General features: G+C 37.3%; 1 protein-coding gene across 4 annotated transcripts in view; it reads right to left on the bottom strand.

Annotated features, from left to right (window-relative positions):
• The window catches only part of ARHGAP24 (Rho GTPase activating protein 24), a 476,093-nt gene that overhangs the window by 388,765 nt on the left and 68,545 nt on the right, over window positions 1-18,783 (bottom strand). The window contains exons 2-3 of one of the 4 annotated variants that reach the window (XM_057502414.1): window positions 16,591-16,712; window positions 16,263-16,462 (exon numbers count right to left, since the gene is read on the bottom strand). The exons of 1 other annotated variant lie outside the window; for it this stretch is intronic. In XM_057502414.1, coding sequence (XP_057358397.1) covers window positions 16,263-16,442 — 180 coding nt within the window. In that variant the 5' untranslated portion in view covers window positions 16,443-16,462; window positions 16,591-16,712. The remainder of the gene's footprint in view (window positions 1-16,262; window positions 16,463-16,590; window positions 16,713-18,783) is intronic. 2 more of the 4 variants (XM_057502415.1, XM_036906333.2) reach the window with 2 other exon arrangements.

The following is an 18,783-nucleotide window of genomic DNA, read 5'->3' as shown; positions in this document are numbered from 1 at the left end:
AATCAATGAGATAGAAAATAAGTAAGGGCACAGAGGCACTGAACAACACATTAGAACAGATGGACCTAACAGACATCTATAGAACACTCCATCCAAAAGCAACAGTATACCCATTCTTCTCAAATGCACATGGAACATTTTCCAGAATAGGTCACATACTAGGCCATAAAAAGAGCCTCAGTAAATTAAAAAAACACTGAAATTGTACCAACCAACTTCTCAGATCACAAAAGTATGAAACTAGAAATAAGCTGTGAAAAGAAAATAAAAAGGCCAACAAACACATGATGGAGGCTTCACAACTTGACCCTGAATTACCAAAGGATCAATGGCCAAATTAAAACAGAGATGAAGCAATATATGGAGACAAATGAAAACAACAGCTCAGTGCTACAACTTCTGTGGAACACAGAGAAGACAATTCTAAGAAGAAAGCATATAGCAATTCAGGCCTATTTAAAGAAGAAAGAACAATTCCAAATGAACAGTCTAAATTCACAATTAATGAAGCTGGAAAAAGAAGAACAGATGAGGCCCAAAGTCAGCAGAAGGAGGGACATAATAAAAGTCAGAGAATAAATAACATTGAGAAGAATAAAACAATAGAAAGAATTAATGAAACCAGGAGCTAGTTCTTTGAGAAAATAAACAAAGTAGATAAATCCCTAGCCAGACTTATCAAGAAAAAAAGAGAGCCTACACACATAAACAGAAACAGAAATGAGAAAGGAAAAATCATGACGGACACCACCAAAATACAAAGAATTATTAGAGAATACTATGAAAAATTATATGCTAACAAATTGGGTAATCTAGAAGAAATGGACAACTTTCTAGAAAAACACAACCTTCCAAGACTGACCCAGGAAGAAATAGAAAATCTGAACAGACCAATTACCAGCAATGAAATTGAAACGGTAATCAAAAAACTACTCAAGAATAAAATTGCCAGACCAGATGGCTTCACCACTGAATTTTATCAGACATTTAGAGAAGACCTAATACACATCCTCCTTAAAGTTTTCTAAAAAGTAGATGAGGAGGGAATACTCCCAAACTCATTCTATGAAGCCAGCATCACTCCAATACCAAAACCAGGCAAAGACCCCACCAAAAAAGAAAATTACAGACAATATACCTGATGACATAGATGCAAAATACTCAACAAAATATTAGCAAACCAAATTCAAAAATACATCAAAAGGATCTTCCATCTTGATCAAATGGTATTTATTCCAGGGATGCAAGGATGCTACAATATTCTAAAATCCATCAACATCATCAACTACATCAAAAAAAAGAAGCCAAAATCACATGATCATCTCCATAGATGCTGAAAAAGCATTTGACAAAATTCAACATCCATTCATGATAAAAATTCTCAACAAAATGGGTATAGACGACAAGTACCTCAACAGCTCAGAAAGTGAGAATAATACTTCATGTGCCAGGGTTTCCTTCTTTGTACATCAGAATTCATCAAAACATTTTGTAAATTATAGTTTATGTAATGTACAATTGATAAATAATCATTGAATAAGTGAACACATGGTAATAGTGCTAGAAAAATAGAGAGCAGTTGAATTTTGGCAGAATAAAGCTAAAGAAGAAAGGACAGGAAGATGAATTGCCTAAAAGAAACTTAAAAAGCATCAGTAGCAAATGACTAGGAAGTATTTCATATACCAGAGGAAGAAAAATAGCCTTTTAAAGTACATTATTGTAAACAGTGAAAATGTAAATGTTCAAATCACACTTTTTCACCCATTAACTCTTTTCCCTAAATTCTCTTCTCCACTAATTGAGATAATGGAAATATGCCTACATTTATGCTATTGAGATAGTCCATATGGACTATCTGGTCCCATACATTAAATATTGAATTGCATCATGAATACAAAAGTCTTCAGTCAATATGAGTAAATGTTAGAAGCAGAACTCAAGGGATTCAACTCTAATAATTCTCTTTCCAGTTTGGTGCTGAGGAATAATGTGTCCATGAGATAAGAAAACATGGGCTGCTACTCTCTGGGGTGGTCCAGTTTTGCAAAGAAAATCCTCCAGATATCCTTGGCTGTCATCATAATTACTTCAATTCACTCTGAAGGAGCCCCAAAAGTAATTTAAACAAGGAGAAAAGACATACTACAAAAGTGAGCATTTCTTTTTTTTGAGAATCTTTCCATGTGAGTTCAGTGTTTTGACAGCAGAGGTTACAAGTCAAAACAAGTTATCTTCTAAATAAATGCTTCTAATTTAGCATTACTTACATTGACTGATCATTTATTATTTCATTATTTAAGTAATAAGGTATATGTATATTATAGATCCTGACTGCTAAACTGCTGGGGCAGTGTATCCTGATGGTCAAAGATGGGGAAGATGGTGCTGGTGATGATGATAATAATAATAATAACAACAGTTAATATTTACTGAATATTTAGTATGTAGCCAGGTACTGTGTAAGTATTCTGGATACATCTTTTCATGCATGCTAACAACTATCTGTGAGATAGACATTATTATTGCTAACAAACAAGTACCTTACTGAAGGCCTATAGCTAGTGATGTAGTCTAGATGGAACCCAGACAGACTGACTCTAAAACCTGTATGCAAAACAACTGGCCTTAGCTGCTTTCCAGGGAAATGCCCACACTGCACAAAGTAGGTTTTACAGAAAATTATGAAGTTGAATCTTCTCACACATTGTGATCCCTCTAGCCTCCACAGCCCACCCATCAATTTCTATCTCTAAGACATCCTCTGCAGCTCTTTACCCCAGGTACCCTCTCCAGCAGCAGTGTATTTTCTCAGTTCTTCCTCCTACAGACAAAGGTGACCTGGCAGTCATTCCGATAACACACACTTAAGTAATAAGGGATGAAAGAAGATCAAGTGTTTGTAGCATAGTTGCTTTTCAATAATTTTTTTCAGAGATTATGTCATAATACAAAATACAGGCAATTATAGGACCAACAAGCAGAGTGCAGGACCATCAGAGGAGGCCTTTTTGGTTAGGTGGGCATTTGGAATTCCTTCACAATGAGCTACACCTAGATTGAGCCCTCTTTTCACTGTTCAGCTCTAAATCCAAGAAACCAAGGAAAACAGGCCCATAAAAGCAGAGGGAATGTAAGGTCTTAGGATAAAATCTACAGTCCTTAACATCACTTAATGGGCTCTTAGAGTGCTTGTTTGTGCTGACTCCTCCAAATACGGCCCATCACTACTTGTCTTCTCTGCCCAGTGTGGAAACACCTGATCACTATGAGTTCCTCAGCAATCTTCTAAAATGCCATGGCCTGCACTTCTTATTCTGCCACATAAACTACCCCAACAGCTTGTAATAAAACTACAATCCTCCAATTTTCAGTTTAAATATATATTATTTTGAAAAACTCTCCCTGAACTTTGAAGTAGTGTTGGGCACCCTCCCACCCCACATGGCCTCCAATGGTTCCCTATATTTTCCTTTTCAAAATATTTTTTACATTATACAGTAACTGTAATTGTCTCCAAAACCACTGGAATTTAAGACCACACTCACGGATGTTTAGTATTATTTTGTCACCCATGGTGGCGACTGCTCTTTTTCAATACCTATGTTCTGCTCTACTCCCAGGATAAAGCTGGGCTACGTGACCAGCCCCCTTTGCAGTTAGGTGAGGTCATGTGACTCGGTCCTGTCTTGTGATATGTGGACAGAAGCGATAAGAGCCACTTGCACACCTTGTCCATCTAAACCACCTATGCAATATTCCATTTTATATCCCCCTTTGTTTGACTGGGAAGGAAATGGCCCCATGATGAATTTGGAAACAAAAATTAAAATTGCAAAGTCTCAGGCAGCCTGGGTTTCTAAACAGTTGCTGGAAACAAACTTCCCTTACTTATTAGAATCTCTTCGAACTTTCACATGAGAAAGAAATCAGTTGCTTCTTTTTACATCCTTGTGGGAGTGGTGCTATTTGTTACAGCATTGGTATATCACCAATTTATATTTCCTGGAATCTAGCAATAACAACTGTAGAACATTAGAAACCTGTACACATGGTGGAATTGAATTTTAAAAAATCGAATGAATGAGTAGTAATGTGCCACTGCTTTCTAATTGCACAGATTAGTACATTGAAGTTTAAACCAACTTACCACCCAGTGTATCATAATTAGATGTAGCTGAGTCAGGATTCAAACTAAACAATCTGACTCAAAAGCCTGTTTTTAACTACTCTGAAGTAAATAAATGCCTCACCTGCATGGCTGTATAGACATAATCAATTTTTTAAAAAGTATTTAGCTAATAGCAGAATAAAATATTTTATATTGATCATTGTCTCTTGATATAATCATTTCTAGGACTGAGCTAAGAGCTCCTAAAAATTTATGATGACACATGATACCATCTGTGTGCTTTTTTTAAATACCAAGAGACTTAGAGGCTAGATGGAAAGTCAGTTTTAGATTTAAGGATGAAATGCAAGTTTCAAGGCTTCTAGTCTTATCCTCAATGCTTAATCAGGGTTTTGTCATCTTCTAGTTGATATATTTTAACAGAGCACAGCAATAACCCTAGAGATATCTAGATTTCATTAATTCAAAAGTTTCATGAAATATATAAAATTAGAGCTTACTCTTAAATCAGTAATCAATTCTTGCACATTTAGAGGTCAGCCCTTAGGTTATAATTCACTCAAATCACTTTATTTTCTAAGTTAAGAAAATCCATTGTGATCTAATATAGTGTCATCTTCACCATGTCCAGAAAAACCCTCCCCACACAACTGGATCAATACCTGTTGTAGACAGTCTAGACTAGATTAACTGGGTTGGTGCCTGTTTGGATTTTAGTCATTTTATCAAAAGTGTCAGAACTGGCTTCAAAAAACAGATATTTCAGTGTCAAATTCTAGTACGCAGAGTATGTTAGACGCATTCACTAGCACGGTCATACTTGAGATTTACCTACCGCTTAAGTAATAATATACTTCATGGCAGTAGTGAAATAGATGGCTCCAAAAAAGCACTAGGAATTTATCACTGGATTCACTTTAAAAGGTCTACAAAACTGCCTTATTTTCAGGAAACTATAATAATCATACTTTATCTCTGACTCATCTGCTTCCCCATGTTACTATAATTAAGGCCACAGTCATTTGTCATGATTATTAATGAAAGATGGCCAAATGGATATGTCACAAACTCAGTTTCAATCTGTTTTAAAACTTTTTTTAAATAGCTATCCAAAAGTCCTAGGGATGTACAGTGTAAATGGAAGCTCTGTATTTTTCTTTATAGATTCTTCTGCACAGTATGATTTTAGACTTTTTTTCCATATATAAATAGGAGTCCATTTTAAAGATTAAAAAAGAGAAAACATACTACCTAGAAACCAGAAAATTATGAATCATAAAAGGTTTATAGCAGTGGTCTATGAGTGACAGAAATTACATATGTATTAATGTAGTTTTAACAATTGGCTACCTAGATCACTTTTCTGTTTTTGTTTTCAGAAACAACTGGAATCAACTTTGTTTTTTAAATCTGTTCTGAATAAAATCTGTACATGTATCAATGCAAACACTGTAGAAAATGGTTTCTGGAGAAAGTTTTGACCTAGATGAACTAAAGTTCCTTCCATTTAAAAAATTATATGAAACTAAAGATTTCAGTTTTATTGATTTTAAATATAAAATAGTTATATTTTGAGACAGACCTCTAATATATTGCTAGGGGAATCCTTGCTAAGGGCTGGAAAATCTTGTTTTCACTTCAGGTACTGTCCCTGGAGAAAGAAGAACCTAGAAGCGTTTTTGCCTTTTGCTCAAAAAGAAAATACATGAAAAGCAGCAGTGAGATGCTAAACTCTTGAACTTGGGCAGGCTGTGGCATATTTGGAAGGCAAAGTACAATATGAATAAGAACATGAAACACAATATGAGGTTTAAAAAATTAAATTGCACTAAATCAGATATAGTAGGAGGTTCTAGTAGAGATGAGAGTTGATGGTACAGATGGAAGAAAAACTTAATTGAGAAAATTACATTCATTAACATAGTTGTTCAACATACTAGGTATTATGGACTGAATTGTGCCTCCCCAAATTCTCATGCTGAAGCCCTAACCCTCAATGTGACTGTACTTGGAAAAAATTAAAGGTAAATGAGGTCGTAAGGGTAGGACCCTAATCCAATAGGATGCTTGTCCTTGTAAGGAGGAAGAGATAGAACTCTCTCATTTTCCTGTGCCGGAAGAAAAAGCCATGTGCGGACACAGAAGGAAGGTGCTGTCTGCAAGCCAGGAAGAGAGGCTTCCCCAGGAACCAACCCTGCAGGCATCTTGATCTGGCACTTCAGCCTCCAAAACTGTGAGAAAATTAATGTCTGTTGTTTAAGCTACCCAGTCCACAGTGTTTTGTTATGGCTACCTGAGCAGACTAATCAATTAGGGAATGACTGCTATTATTCCTTCCTAACAGATTAATGCAGTTTTGCAGTCTCAGTAGCATAGGTTTTCTAGAATAGCTTCCCATTGCCTACCAGAGATTCCACTCTCTTTGTGCAACACACACCTCTCTTTCCTTTGTGGCCTCACCTGTCTCTCTAACCCTGCAGCTTGGCATTCCATCACCCTTACAATAAAGAACTATCTATGGATGGCTATTTTACAGCTCCACGTCTTTCCTCAGCTCTGAATTCCTTTCCCCAATGTATCCACCTGGAAAACTCCTACCAACCTTTAATACCCCAAGGAAGGATCACCTCTTACAATATGCAGCCTTCCTCAGCCCCTGTAGACAGAATCATCACTCACTCCTTGACACCAATTGTATCTGTGTTTTCAGGGCACCCAGTGCTGACATGGTAACCTGTCCCAGTTGTAATTTTGTGCATATGTTTCCCCCAACACATATGCAGGTTTAATAACAAGGATAGTGATAGAGTTTGACTCTCTTTATTGAACTGAGGAGAAACTCAATAAGTTTTACTGAAATAAACTTAGAACCTTTTTTTAGGACAGGAGGGACACAAATTTCACAAGTTTTAGTACTCTTATTTTAGAAATGCCTTCTAAGAGAGGGGAAGACAAATCCAGATTAAGTTTACTGAACATTTTTAACCAGTTGGGAATACTTAAAAGCATGAATTTTTCATTTCATTAGTGACATTCCCTCCAGCATTATTGAAATAGCCCTCATCAAAATATATGAAGGCTAAGGGCACTCTTATGCTTGGATGCAATATTGAAAATAAACAACCAAGAAGTATCTCTGACTGAAAGCAAATCTAAAGAAAAATTGAGGATTTGGGAGCAGGAAGAGGCAAAGCTGAAAAACCTTTAGATCAAGAGCAAGGAAATCTGACTTCTAATTCTTCCTAGAACTAGATAACAATATCCCTTGGCTAATAAACACATATATACACAGAAACACATACTCTACTCGCCTGCAAAATGAAAAGTTTTATGACAACTAAATTTTTTCCAGTTTTAACATTTTTCAAGATGCTCAACTGTTCTTTATTAAGGTGATTCTTTAAAAGGATTTATTTAATGCAATTAGCCTATATTGTTATGAAGTTATGTTTATGATTTGATATATTAAGTTGAGAATAGTCAATATTTCTCTCCTGGTGTACTAACCCACCTGGCTATATTGACTCAACTCACTAACTCATTAAAAATATGCTTTAGCACTTACAATATGCCAGGCATCAACCCTTACTGAAAGAAACTACTTTCAAATATGGAATTAGTACATTTATAGGCAAATATAAAATCTTTTAAAATTACTAAATAACCTTGGTATAGAAATTGCCAGTTTTTAATCTGACTCTGTGTGCACCTGTGTACATAAAAGACTAAAATTAAATGGCACAATGTCAAAATTTCCAATGCTTGGACTACCATAAAAGATAATCTGAAATAATAACAACAATACATACAATAACAACAATAGTAATTCAAAGTTAGGTACCTCAAATTTTGACTGTTTTGTTAATAGCAAATTTTAACAATAATATTTAGAAAGAAAAATTAAGAAAACTTTCCTGATAGAACAATGGTTGTCTATGTTTTATTTGTATAAGAATTAGTACTTTCTTGTCAAAACAACTCCGTTTTGTTAATTTTAGTCATCAAATGTCTACAAATACTAGTAGTTACTGATTTCAAAAAACTACTTAGAAATATTATGAACTGAAGTAATTTTTATTTTGAGGCAGATTTTTATTTGATTTAATCAGAATTTTTTGCATTTTCTTATTTATATTCCAATTCTTATAAAAATGACTATACGGATTAAAGATGGCAGCGTGAGAGGAGAGACAGAGGCTTCCTCCTAAAACTGGATACAATTAGAAAATTTAATTGGCGCAACTAATCCTGAGAGAGCAACAGGAAAGAGGACACATCAGACTGCACACACCTGGAGAAAAGAGCAGACCTCAGCGAATGGGGTAACGTACCGGAGCTGTGGCTCCGCGGAACCCGAGCCCTTCCCCACCCCAGCTCACCAGCGGGAGGAAGACAAACGGAGCAGGGAGGGAGTGGAAGGCTTGGGACTGCTGAATACCTGGCTCCGGAGATCTGCGCTGGGAGCACAAACCTACATTTCATGGTGCTTTCATGAGACTCGCATGACTACCGGGTTGGAAAGCTAATACAGGCAGAGTTCCTGGGGATACTGGGATTCTGGCTGCTTGTGGAAAGCAGGGATCCATATCTGGCTGCTCTGGAACAATAACTTATACCTGTGTGCCCGGCCCACTGGCTCAGGCAGTGGAGACAGGCACAGGAGCCAGGAGGCGGGGAACAGATCTTTCCTACCCCAAGTACTGCTCCCCTGCGACCCCTGACATTGCTTCAGGGGTTCAGCAGCTCCAGAATAGAGCTTCTGGACACTGGAGGGTGCCATATACAAACATGAAACGCCAAAGGAACCTTGTCCAGAGTAAAATTGTTAATACAACTCGCGAGAAAGATTTAAATGATATGGACCTCGTGACTCTTCCTGAAAGGGAGTTCAAAATAAAAATAATCAACATCCTAATGGAGGTATGGAAAGACATCCAAGAACTCAGGAATGAATTTAGGTCAGAGATCCAATTGTTAAAGAACACGATGGACGGTATTAAAAACATGTTGGATATGGTGGAGGAGACAATAAATGAAATAGAAACTAGAGAAGAGGAATACAAAGAAGCTGAGGCACAGAGAGAAAAAAGGATCTCTAAAAATGAAAGAATACTGAGAGAACTGTGTGACCAATCCAAGCAGAACAATATTCGCATTATAGGGATACCAGAAGAAGAAGAGAGAGAAAAAGGGATAGAAAGTGTCTTTGAGGAGGTAATTGCTGAAAACTTCCCCAATCTGGGGAAGGACATAGTCTCTCAGGCCATGGAGATCCACAGATACCCCTACACAAGGGACCCAAGGAACACAACACCAAGACACATAGTAATTAAAATGGGAAAGATCAAGGATAAGGACAGACTGTTAAAAGAAGCCAGACGCAGAAATAAGATCACATACAAAGGAAAGCCCATCAGGCTAACATCAGACTTCTCAGCAGAAACCTTACAGGCCAGAAGGGAGTGGCATGATGTATTTAATGCCATGAAGCAGAAGGGCCTGGAACCAAGATTACTTTATCCGGCAAGATTATCCTTTTAATTTGAAGGAGGGATTAAACAATTTCCAGATAAGCAAAAGCTGAGAGAGTTTACCTCCCACAAACCATCTCTGCAGTCTATTTTGGAGGGGCTGCTTTAGATGGAAGTGTTCCTAGGGTTGGATAGCTGTCACCAGAGGTAGTAAAATCATGGTAGGGAGGGTGGAGCAGCTGATTGTGAGGCAAATGCAAAATTAAATTGACTATCCCCAAAGCCAATCAAGGGATAGAGGAAAAGTATAGAATCTGATACCTAATATATAAAGAACGAAGGAGGAAGAAAAAGGAGGAGAAATAGAAAAGAACCTTTAGATTGTGTTTGTAACAGCATACTAAGTGAGTTAAGTTAGACTCTTAGATAGTAAGGAAAGTAACCTGGAACCTTTGGTAACCACGAATCTAAAGCCTGAAATGGCAATAAGTACATACCTATCGATAATCACCCTAAATGTAAATGGACTGAATGCACCAATCAAAAGACATAGAGTCACTGAATGGATAAAAAAACAAGACCCATCTATATGCTGCTTACAAGAGACTCACTTCAAACCCAAAGATATGCACAGACTAAAAGTCAAGGGATGGAAAAAGATATTTCATGCAAACAATACAGAGAAAAAAGCAGGAATTGCAGTACTAGTATCAGACAAAATAGACTTCAAAACAAAAAAGGAACAAGAGATAAAGAAGGACATTACATAATGATAAAGGGCTCAGTCCAACAAGAGGATATAACCGTTATAAATATATATGCACCCAACACAGGAGCACCAGCATATGTGAAACAAATACTAACAGAACTAAAGGAGGAAATAGACTGCAATGCATTCATTTTAGGAGATTTCAACACACCACTCACTCCAAAGGACAGATCCACCAGACAGAAAATAAGTAAGGACACAGAAGCACTGAACAACACACCAGAACAGATGGACCTAATAGACATCTATAGAACTCTACACCCAAAAGCAACAGGATACACATTCTTCTCAAGTGCATATGGAATATTCTCCAGAATAGACCACATACTAGGCCACAAAAAGAGCCTCAGTAAATTCCAAAAGATTGAAATCCTACCAACCAACTTTTCAGACCACAAAGGTATAAAACTAGAAATAAATTGTGCCAAGAAAGCAAAAAGGCTCACAGATACATGGAGGCTTAACAACATGCTTCTAAATAGTCAATGGATCAATGACCAAATTAAAATGAAGATCCAGCAATATATGGAAATAAATGACAACAACAACACAAAGCCCCAACTTCTGTGGGATGCAGTGAAAGCAGTCTTAAGAGGAAAGTATACAGCAATCCAGGCATATTTAAAGAAGGAAGAACAAACCCAAATGAATAGTCTAACATCACAGTTATCAAAATTGGAAAAAGAAGAACAAATGAGGCCTAAAGTCAGCAGAAGGAGGGACATAATAAAGATCAGAGAAGAAATAAACAAAATTGAGAAGAATAAAACAATAGAAAAAAATCAATGAAACCAAGAGCTGGTTCTTTGAGAAAATAAACAAAATAGATAAGCCTCTAGCCAGACTTATTAAGAGAAAAAGAGAATCAACACACATCAACAGAATCAGAAATGAGAAGGGAAACATCATGATGGACCCAACAGAAATACAAAGAATTATTAGAGAATACTATGAAAACCTGTATGCTAACAAGCTGAAAAACCTAGAAGAAATGGACAACTTCCTAGAAAAATACAACCTTCCAAGACTGACCAAGGAAGAAACACAAAATCTAAACAAACCAATTACCAGCAACGAAATTGAAGCGGTAATCAAAAAACTACCCAAGAAAAAAAACCCTGGGCCAGATGGATTTACCTCAGAATTTTATCAGACATACAGAGAAGATACAATACCCATTCTCCTTAAAATTTTCCAAAAAATAGAAGAGGTGGAATACTCCCAAACACATTCTGTAAAGCCAACATCACCCTAATACCAAAACCAGGCAAAGACCCGACCAAAAAAGAAAATTACAGACCAATATCCCTGATGAACGTAAATGCAAAAATACTCAACAAAATATTAGCAAACCGAATTCAAAAATATATCAAAAGGATCATACACCACGACCAAGTGGGATTCATCCCAGGGATGCAAGGATGGTACAACATTCGAAAATCCATCAACATCATCCACCACATCAACAAAAAGAAAGACAAAAACCACATGATCATCTCCATAGATGCTGAAAAAGCATTTGACAAAATTCAACATCCATTCATGATAAAAACTCTCAACAAAATGGGTATAGAGGGCAAGTACCTCAACATAATAAACGCCATATATACGATAAACCCACCGCCAACATCATACTTAACAGCGAGAAGCTGAAAGCTTTTCCTCTGAGATTGGGAACAAGACAGGGATGCCCACTCTCTCCACTGTTATTCAACATAGTACTGGAGGTCCTAGCCACGGGAATTAGACAAAACAAAGAAATACAAGGACTCCAGATTTGTAAAGAAGAAGTTAAACTGTCACCATTTGCAGATGACATGACATTGTACATAAAAAACCCTAAAGACTCCACTCCAAAACTACTGGAACTGATATCGGAATACAGCAAAGTTGCAGGATACAAAATTAACACACAGAAATCTGTCGCTTTCCTGTACACTAACAATGAGCCAATAGAAAGAGAAATCAGGAAAGCAATTCCATTCACAATTGCATCAAAAAGAATAAAATATCTAGGAATAAACCTAACCAAAGAAGTGAAAGACCTATACCCTGACAACTATAAGACACTCTTAAGAGAAATTAAAGAGGACACTAACAAATGGAAAGTCATCCCATGCTCTTGGTTAGGAAGAATTAATATTGTCAAAATGGCCATCCTGCCCAAAGCAATATACAGATTTGATGCATTCCCTATCAAATTACCAACAACATTCTTCAACGAACTGGAACAAATAGTTCAAAAATTCATATGGAAACACCAAAGACCCCGAATAGCCAAAGCAATCCTGAGAAAGAAGAATAAAGTGGCGGGGATCTCACTCCCCAACTTCAAGCTCTACTACAAAGCCATAGTAATCAAGACAATTTGGTACTGGCACAAGAACAGAGCCACAGACCAGTGGAACAGAATAGAGACTCCAAACATTAACCCAAACATATATGGTCAATTAATATTCGATAAAGGAGCCATGGACATACAATGGGGAAATGACAGTCTCTTCAACAGATGGTGCTGGCAGAACTGGACAGCTCCATGTAAGAGAATGAAACTGGATCACTGTCTAACCCCATACATAAAAGTAAATTCAAAATGGATCAAAGACCTGAATGTAAGTCATGAAACCATAAAACTCTTAGAAAAAAACATAGGCAAAAATCTCTTGGATGTGAACATTAGCAACTTCTTCATGAATATATCTCCCTGGGCAAGGAAAACAAAAGCAAAAATGAACAAGTGGGACTGTATCAAGCTGAAAAGCTTCTGTACAGCAAAGGACACCATCAATAGAACAAAAAGTTACCTTACAGTATGGGAGAATATTTTCGTAAATGAGAGATCCGATAAAGGCTTGACATCCAAAATATATAAAGAGCTCATGCTCCTCAACAAACAAAAAGCAAATAATCCAATTAAAAAATGGGCAGAGGAGCTGAACAGACAGTTCTCCAAGGAAGACATTCAGATGGCCAACAGACACATGAAAAGATGCTCCACATCGCTAATTATCAGAGAAATGCAAATTAAAACTACAATGAGATATCACCTTACACCAGTGAGGATGGCCACCATCCAAAAGACAAACAACAACAAATGTTGGTGAGGCTGTGGAGAAAGGGGAACCCTCCTACACTGTTGGTGGGAATGTAAATTAGTTCAACCATTGTGGAAAGCAGTATGGAGGTTCCTCAAAATGCTCAAAATAGACTTACCATTTGACCCAGGAATTCCACTTCTAGGAATTTACCCTAAGGATGCAGCACTCCAGTTTGAAAAAGACAGATGCACCCCTATGTTTATCGCAGCACTATTTACAATAGCCAAGAAATGGAAGCAAACTAAGTATCCATCAGTAGATGAATGGATAAAGAAGATGTGGTACATATACACAATGGAATATTATTCAGCCATAAGAAGAAAACAAATCCTATCATTTGCAACAACATGGATGGAGCTAGAGGGTATTATGCTCAGTGAAATAAGCCAAGCGGAGAATAACAAATACCAAATGATTTCACTCAATCTGTGGAGTATAAGAACAAGAAAAACTGAAGGAACAAAACAGCAGCAGAATCACAGAACCCAAGAATGGACTAACAGTTACCAAAGGGAAAGAGACTGGGGAGAATGGGAGGGTAGGGAGGGATAAGGACAGGGAAGAAGAAAGGAGGTATTATGATTAGCATGTATAATGTAGTGGGTGGGGGAAAGGGGAGGGCTTTGCAACACAGAGAAGACAAGTAGTGATTCTACAACATCTTACTATGCTGATGGACAATGACTGTAATGGGGTTTGTGGGGGGGACTTGGGGTAGGGGAGAGCCTAGTAAACATAATGTTCTTCAAAAAATAAAAATAAATAAATTTTTAAAGAAATGACTATACTGTACTGAATACTATATGTGACTCTGCAGACCCGAGAAAAATTACATACAGAGGAGTAGAGCTAAGCAAGTTGATAGCATCCTCTTCGAACAGCTTAGGGGAGAGCTCCTCAGACTGTGGGTCACGGGCATATTCTCTACATCTGCAGGTTCTCAAATTTGGAAATTGCATTCGGGCTTGATCCATGGTATCCCATCTTCATTACTAGAAGGTAACTAAGCACTACAGGGTCAGAACATTTGTTTGCTCTTTCAATTCTCCACTCACTCAGTTCCTGAATCCTCTGCTCCCCTAATCCTCTGTTTAGGTCCTGGATCATACCTACTTAATCATTTAATTTGACCCATTATGGTTATCAACCCAGTCCACCTGAGTTATGCCAGAATAAGAGTCCATGGGATGTAACACTGAATCTTACACATACTTCTCCTATTTTATTCAGTGTGATCCTCCATATCAAAGACCCATATTGGATCCCCCGTATTCTGTTTTTCTCACATTAACCTGATCTCTTTCTCTGAGTTTGGTAAAAATAATTTTATGTTCAAGATAATGCCTTAATGTGACTATTACAAGGTGCAATGAGAAAAGAACCCTGGATTAAAAGATAAGAATCAAAAGACTCCACTGCTTTGCCTCTGATGTCCACATGCTCTCGGTTGTGCTGCTTCATATCACTTAAGCCCTGATTTCTTCATTGGTAATGCTAAGGCCCATATTCCCCAGTGGGTTGCAATGTCCAGTGCAGTAACAGACACAGAGATGCACTGTAATTGTCATGATACCAACATGGGACAGTCTTACAAATTTATTTATGAGGTCTTTAGCTGAAGCCATATGAAGTCAGACACCTAAGGCAAATCATGGCACCACTAACTAGGTAATGTATATTATACCTATACCTTGGTTTCTTTATGCATAAATGGTGATAATCGTACCTCATAGCATTATTTTAAACATTTCACAAGATAATATATATAAATTCTTAGTTTGATGTCTGGCTTTGGTGAGTGCTCAAAAAACAGCAATTTCAAAAATTAACTGGGGTTTATAGTTTGTACTTTTATTGCTATTTTTATGTAATTCAATTAGACAATTCTGAACTTCGTGCAATTCTAATATCTGAGGAATTTAAAACACTAAAGCAGAACCCTGATCTAAATTTCTAATTGAGTTCTTGAACTCTAACACAAGGGAAGTAGCCTCAAGAACATGGGCATGTTTATGTAAACTAATCTAAAATGTGTCTTCTCTCATTTATATATTCCATAGATATAGATGAAGGGAAAACACAGGGGTGTTATTTTAGTTTGCAGCTCTGTTCATCGATTCATATACAGTGATCACAGCTAAGAAAGTATGTTGTAGCTACAGGGAGAGATGGAGCCTTTTCCTCCACTTATTGCAGCCTAGAGATTTGCGGCTGAGAAAATAAGTTAATAAGCAAATAAAAGACTGTTAAGGAACCACAAAGCAACATCGAAGCTATTCCTAGGAGAGAATATTGTGTATGCCGGTTGGAGGCATGGACATTGCTCCATTTAGCACCACATCCATATCTGATGTGAGTTAAGGTGGAGGAGGGCCCCCAGAGAATTTATATTGAAGGTGTCTCAGGAATTACTGGAAGTTCTTTTCCTTCAAATCTGTTCTTTCAACTTATTTTTGAGTAAAGGAAAGCTGTTTTGGCTACAATGTATATTTCTAGCAGATGTCCAGTAAAATTTTTCTCATGCAGTAAGTTTGCCTGAGGGACTCAGACATTCTGTTCCAGCTTAGTAAAAGTCAAAATTAATATTAGAGAAATGTAATTTGCTTCTTGGCCTCAATTAGCAAGTTCATCATTTTGAACCAAAGTAAACAATGAGAGAAAGTGTGAACACTGCCAACGACTTGAGGGAGACCAGGTAAGTGGCGGTGGCTTCAGTCTCTATCAGTTTCTAGCAAACCCCTCCACTTCTGGGACTGCTTGGACCACCAAGGGTTTTATTTTCTCCTACTCACCAATGGCTTGGTTTCATCTTCGTCTTTGAAATAATAGAGCTGATCTCCCTTGAGCACAAACCAGCGGGTATGCCAGGTCTTGACAAAGCCTCCCTGCTTCCTTAGCCACCCACACTTCACGGCGCTGATCCGCCCCTGGCCTTGTTGGGGGTTCTCCGTAGAGTCACTGTTCTCCTCCATTGTCAAGCTGATGGACTTTTCTATTTAACAAACAGACAAAACAAAAGAAAAGGAAAGGATAAGTAAGGTGTTCTGATATATTCAATTCCCTCTTAAATTACCTCTGTCCTTTAAAAGGAACAGGAGTGAAAAATGCATATTAACTTACTTGCCAAATTTCTAGAAGCCAACTACAGACCTGACAACAATATGCCTGGAAGAAATTTGAAGAGAGTTTGTTGTGTCTGCCTTAAATGAGCTCGTCAGCTGGGTGATAACATCTCTTTTCTCCTGAGTAGAATGAGAGAATGGGGAAGTTCTAAAGATAAAGTGTTAAGAAGCAATTTTTGAAAACAAACTAAAACCACCAACAAAAACATAATTTTCATGATAATGGGCCTCTATGTCTGCACACCTGCTTATGCAGGCCTGTGATTTATCTGAGCAAACACTAGCTGGACACATGTTAAAGTTGAAAAGGACTATTTTAAAAACCTCAATGGAAGACATTTGTTTTACATATGTGAAAATTTCTCAAGTTGCATCTGCTCCCCATTCACCTAAAGTATCCCCTTGAGAGTTTCTTTGGCTGTCAAAATTAGTACAGCTGAAAAAGTTTAGGAAATAAAACAAAACAAAACAAAACCCTGCTTAGCCAGCTGAGTTTCCTTCAAACTCGGAAGTGAGTATTGTGCTACAGCAGCGTGAGTCCTTGACTGCATCATGAAGAACGCTTCAAGGCTATGGATGAAGGTGTATAAGGCCATACACACTATATATAACAAGAATACGAGTTTATAAGAAAGAAAATGTTAATCAACAGGTGAGAAGCCAAACTACCATAGTAAAAACAGAGGAAGTGGCTTTCTAGGAGAACCAGGGCCAGGTGGTTAAGCATAAAAGACATTTTGCTATCCCAGAGGCTTCCTGCAAATACTTGCCAATGTAGATTTCTAAGCCCTTTTTCAAGAAGTGAAAAGTCCACTCTTACCCTTGTGTCTTTGATGAAGATACAAGGATACAGATGAATTAATAATGCTAATAATACATAGAACATTCTTGTTCTGGCACATTCATGCACAAAGCTCCTATGTTTTCTACTTGATTCCACAAAACAAGGTCTCTTTCTGTCTGTCCTTTATTTCACCACTGATTTTTCACTGGATTTGTAGGTACACAATCCTAATTATAAATTGCATGAAGTTTCAATTGTCAGCTCTTGGTTATTTACATTTCTTTCTTGAAAGTCCAGGGTTAAACTTTCCATTACTGGGCCTCTAGTGTCTTTGAATTTAGTCCTGCCTTTCCAGTTGTAGGAAAGAAGCAGAACTTTGGTTCTAAATTACTTCTTATTTTCATTTCAGCCATCTTCTCAGCGGTTCTGCCTCTCCCATGGCATGTATTCCAACCCATCTCCATCCTTGCTTTTTTCATCTCTTTAAACTACTTTGAAGTTTCAAGTAGGTCATTTGACTACCCTCTGTCTCATTCAAAATCCACTTCTTCCTTTTTTATACTGAAACATCCTTCTAATTAACAAGCTCTCATCTCTACAAAGTATCTTGAAACTTCCTTTGCTCCACGGGACATTCCCATGGCGTAACCACTTACTGAAGAAAACATGACCCCATTGTGCATATGTGCGTGTGTGTGCATGCATGCATGTGTGCATACGTGTATGCATGCATGTGTGTGTGCGTGCATGTATGTTTATGTATGAAGCATGCCTGGTGCTTCGTTTGTTGTGCCCTAGGGCAGGAGCTTTCATCTCTTTTCCTTCACAGTACTTGACCTACTATAAAGAGTCAAGTAAATCTCACTTTAAATGAACAATAAACCCTATAACCCAAGTTAGATAGTAAGTATGTTTATTTAGACTACTCTAAATAATCGCTTTTGGTCTCCTGGTATTTAAATTGTTCAAATCAATACAACTTACATCATCAACTATTTATCCTTCAACCAAATACCTTAAACATTCCAACATATACATACACACATGAACACACACACACACACACACACACACACACACAGAAATCTAGAATTCATTGCACAACAATGAAGTCTTTATTTCAAGCCTTGTTTTTTTCTTCCCTCTCATATTCATGCTATTAAGTTTGAAAAATCCCTTCCAAAAAGCTCAAGGTAATTAGCAACCTACCATCAATAATATGAAAAATTTAAGTGCCCAATTCTGCTTTTGTCTACCAAGAATGCCCTAGTAAAAAAATGGGTGTACATTAGAACATGGTTTATAATTCTTTTTGCATATGTCATTTATAAGTCTGGTGAAAACAACGTCAGCTTTGCTCACCAAACTCCTAGCTATAATGCCTATATTTCATGACTACAGACTTCC

This window comes from Manis pentadactyla, chromosome 5 (genome assembly GCF_030020395.1).
Source record: "Manis pentadactyla isolate mManPen7 chromosome 5, mManPen7.hap1, whole genome shotgun sequence".
Taxonomy (NCBI): Eukaryota; Metazoa; Chordata; class Mammalia; order Pholidota; family Manidae; genus Manis; species Manis pentadactyla.
The sequence above is the reverse complement of the archived record's forward strand: the minus strand, read 5'-3'. Positions and strand labels throughout refer to the sequence as shown.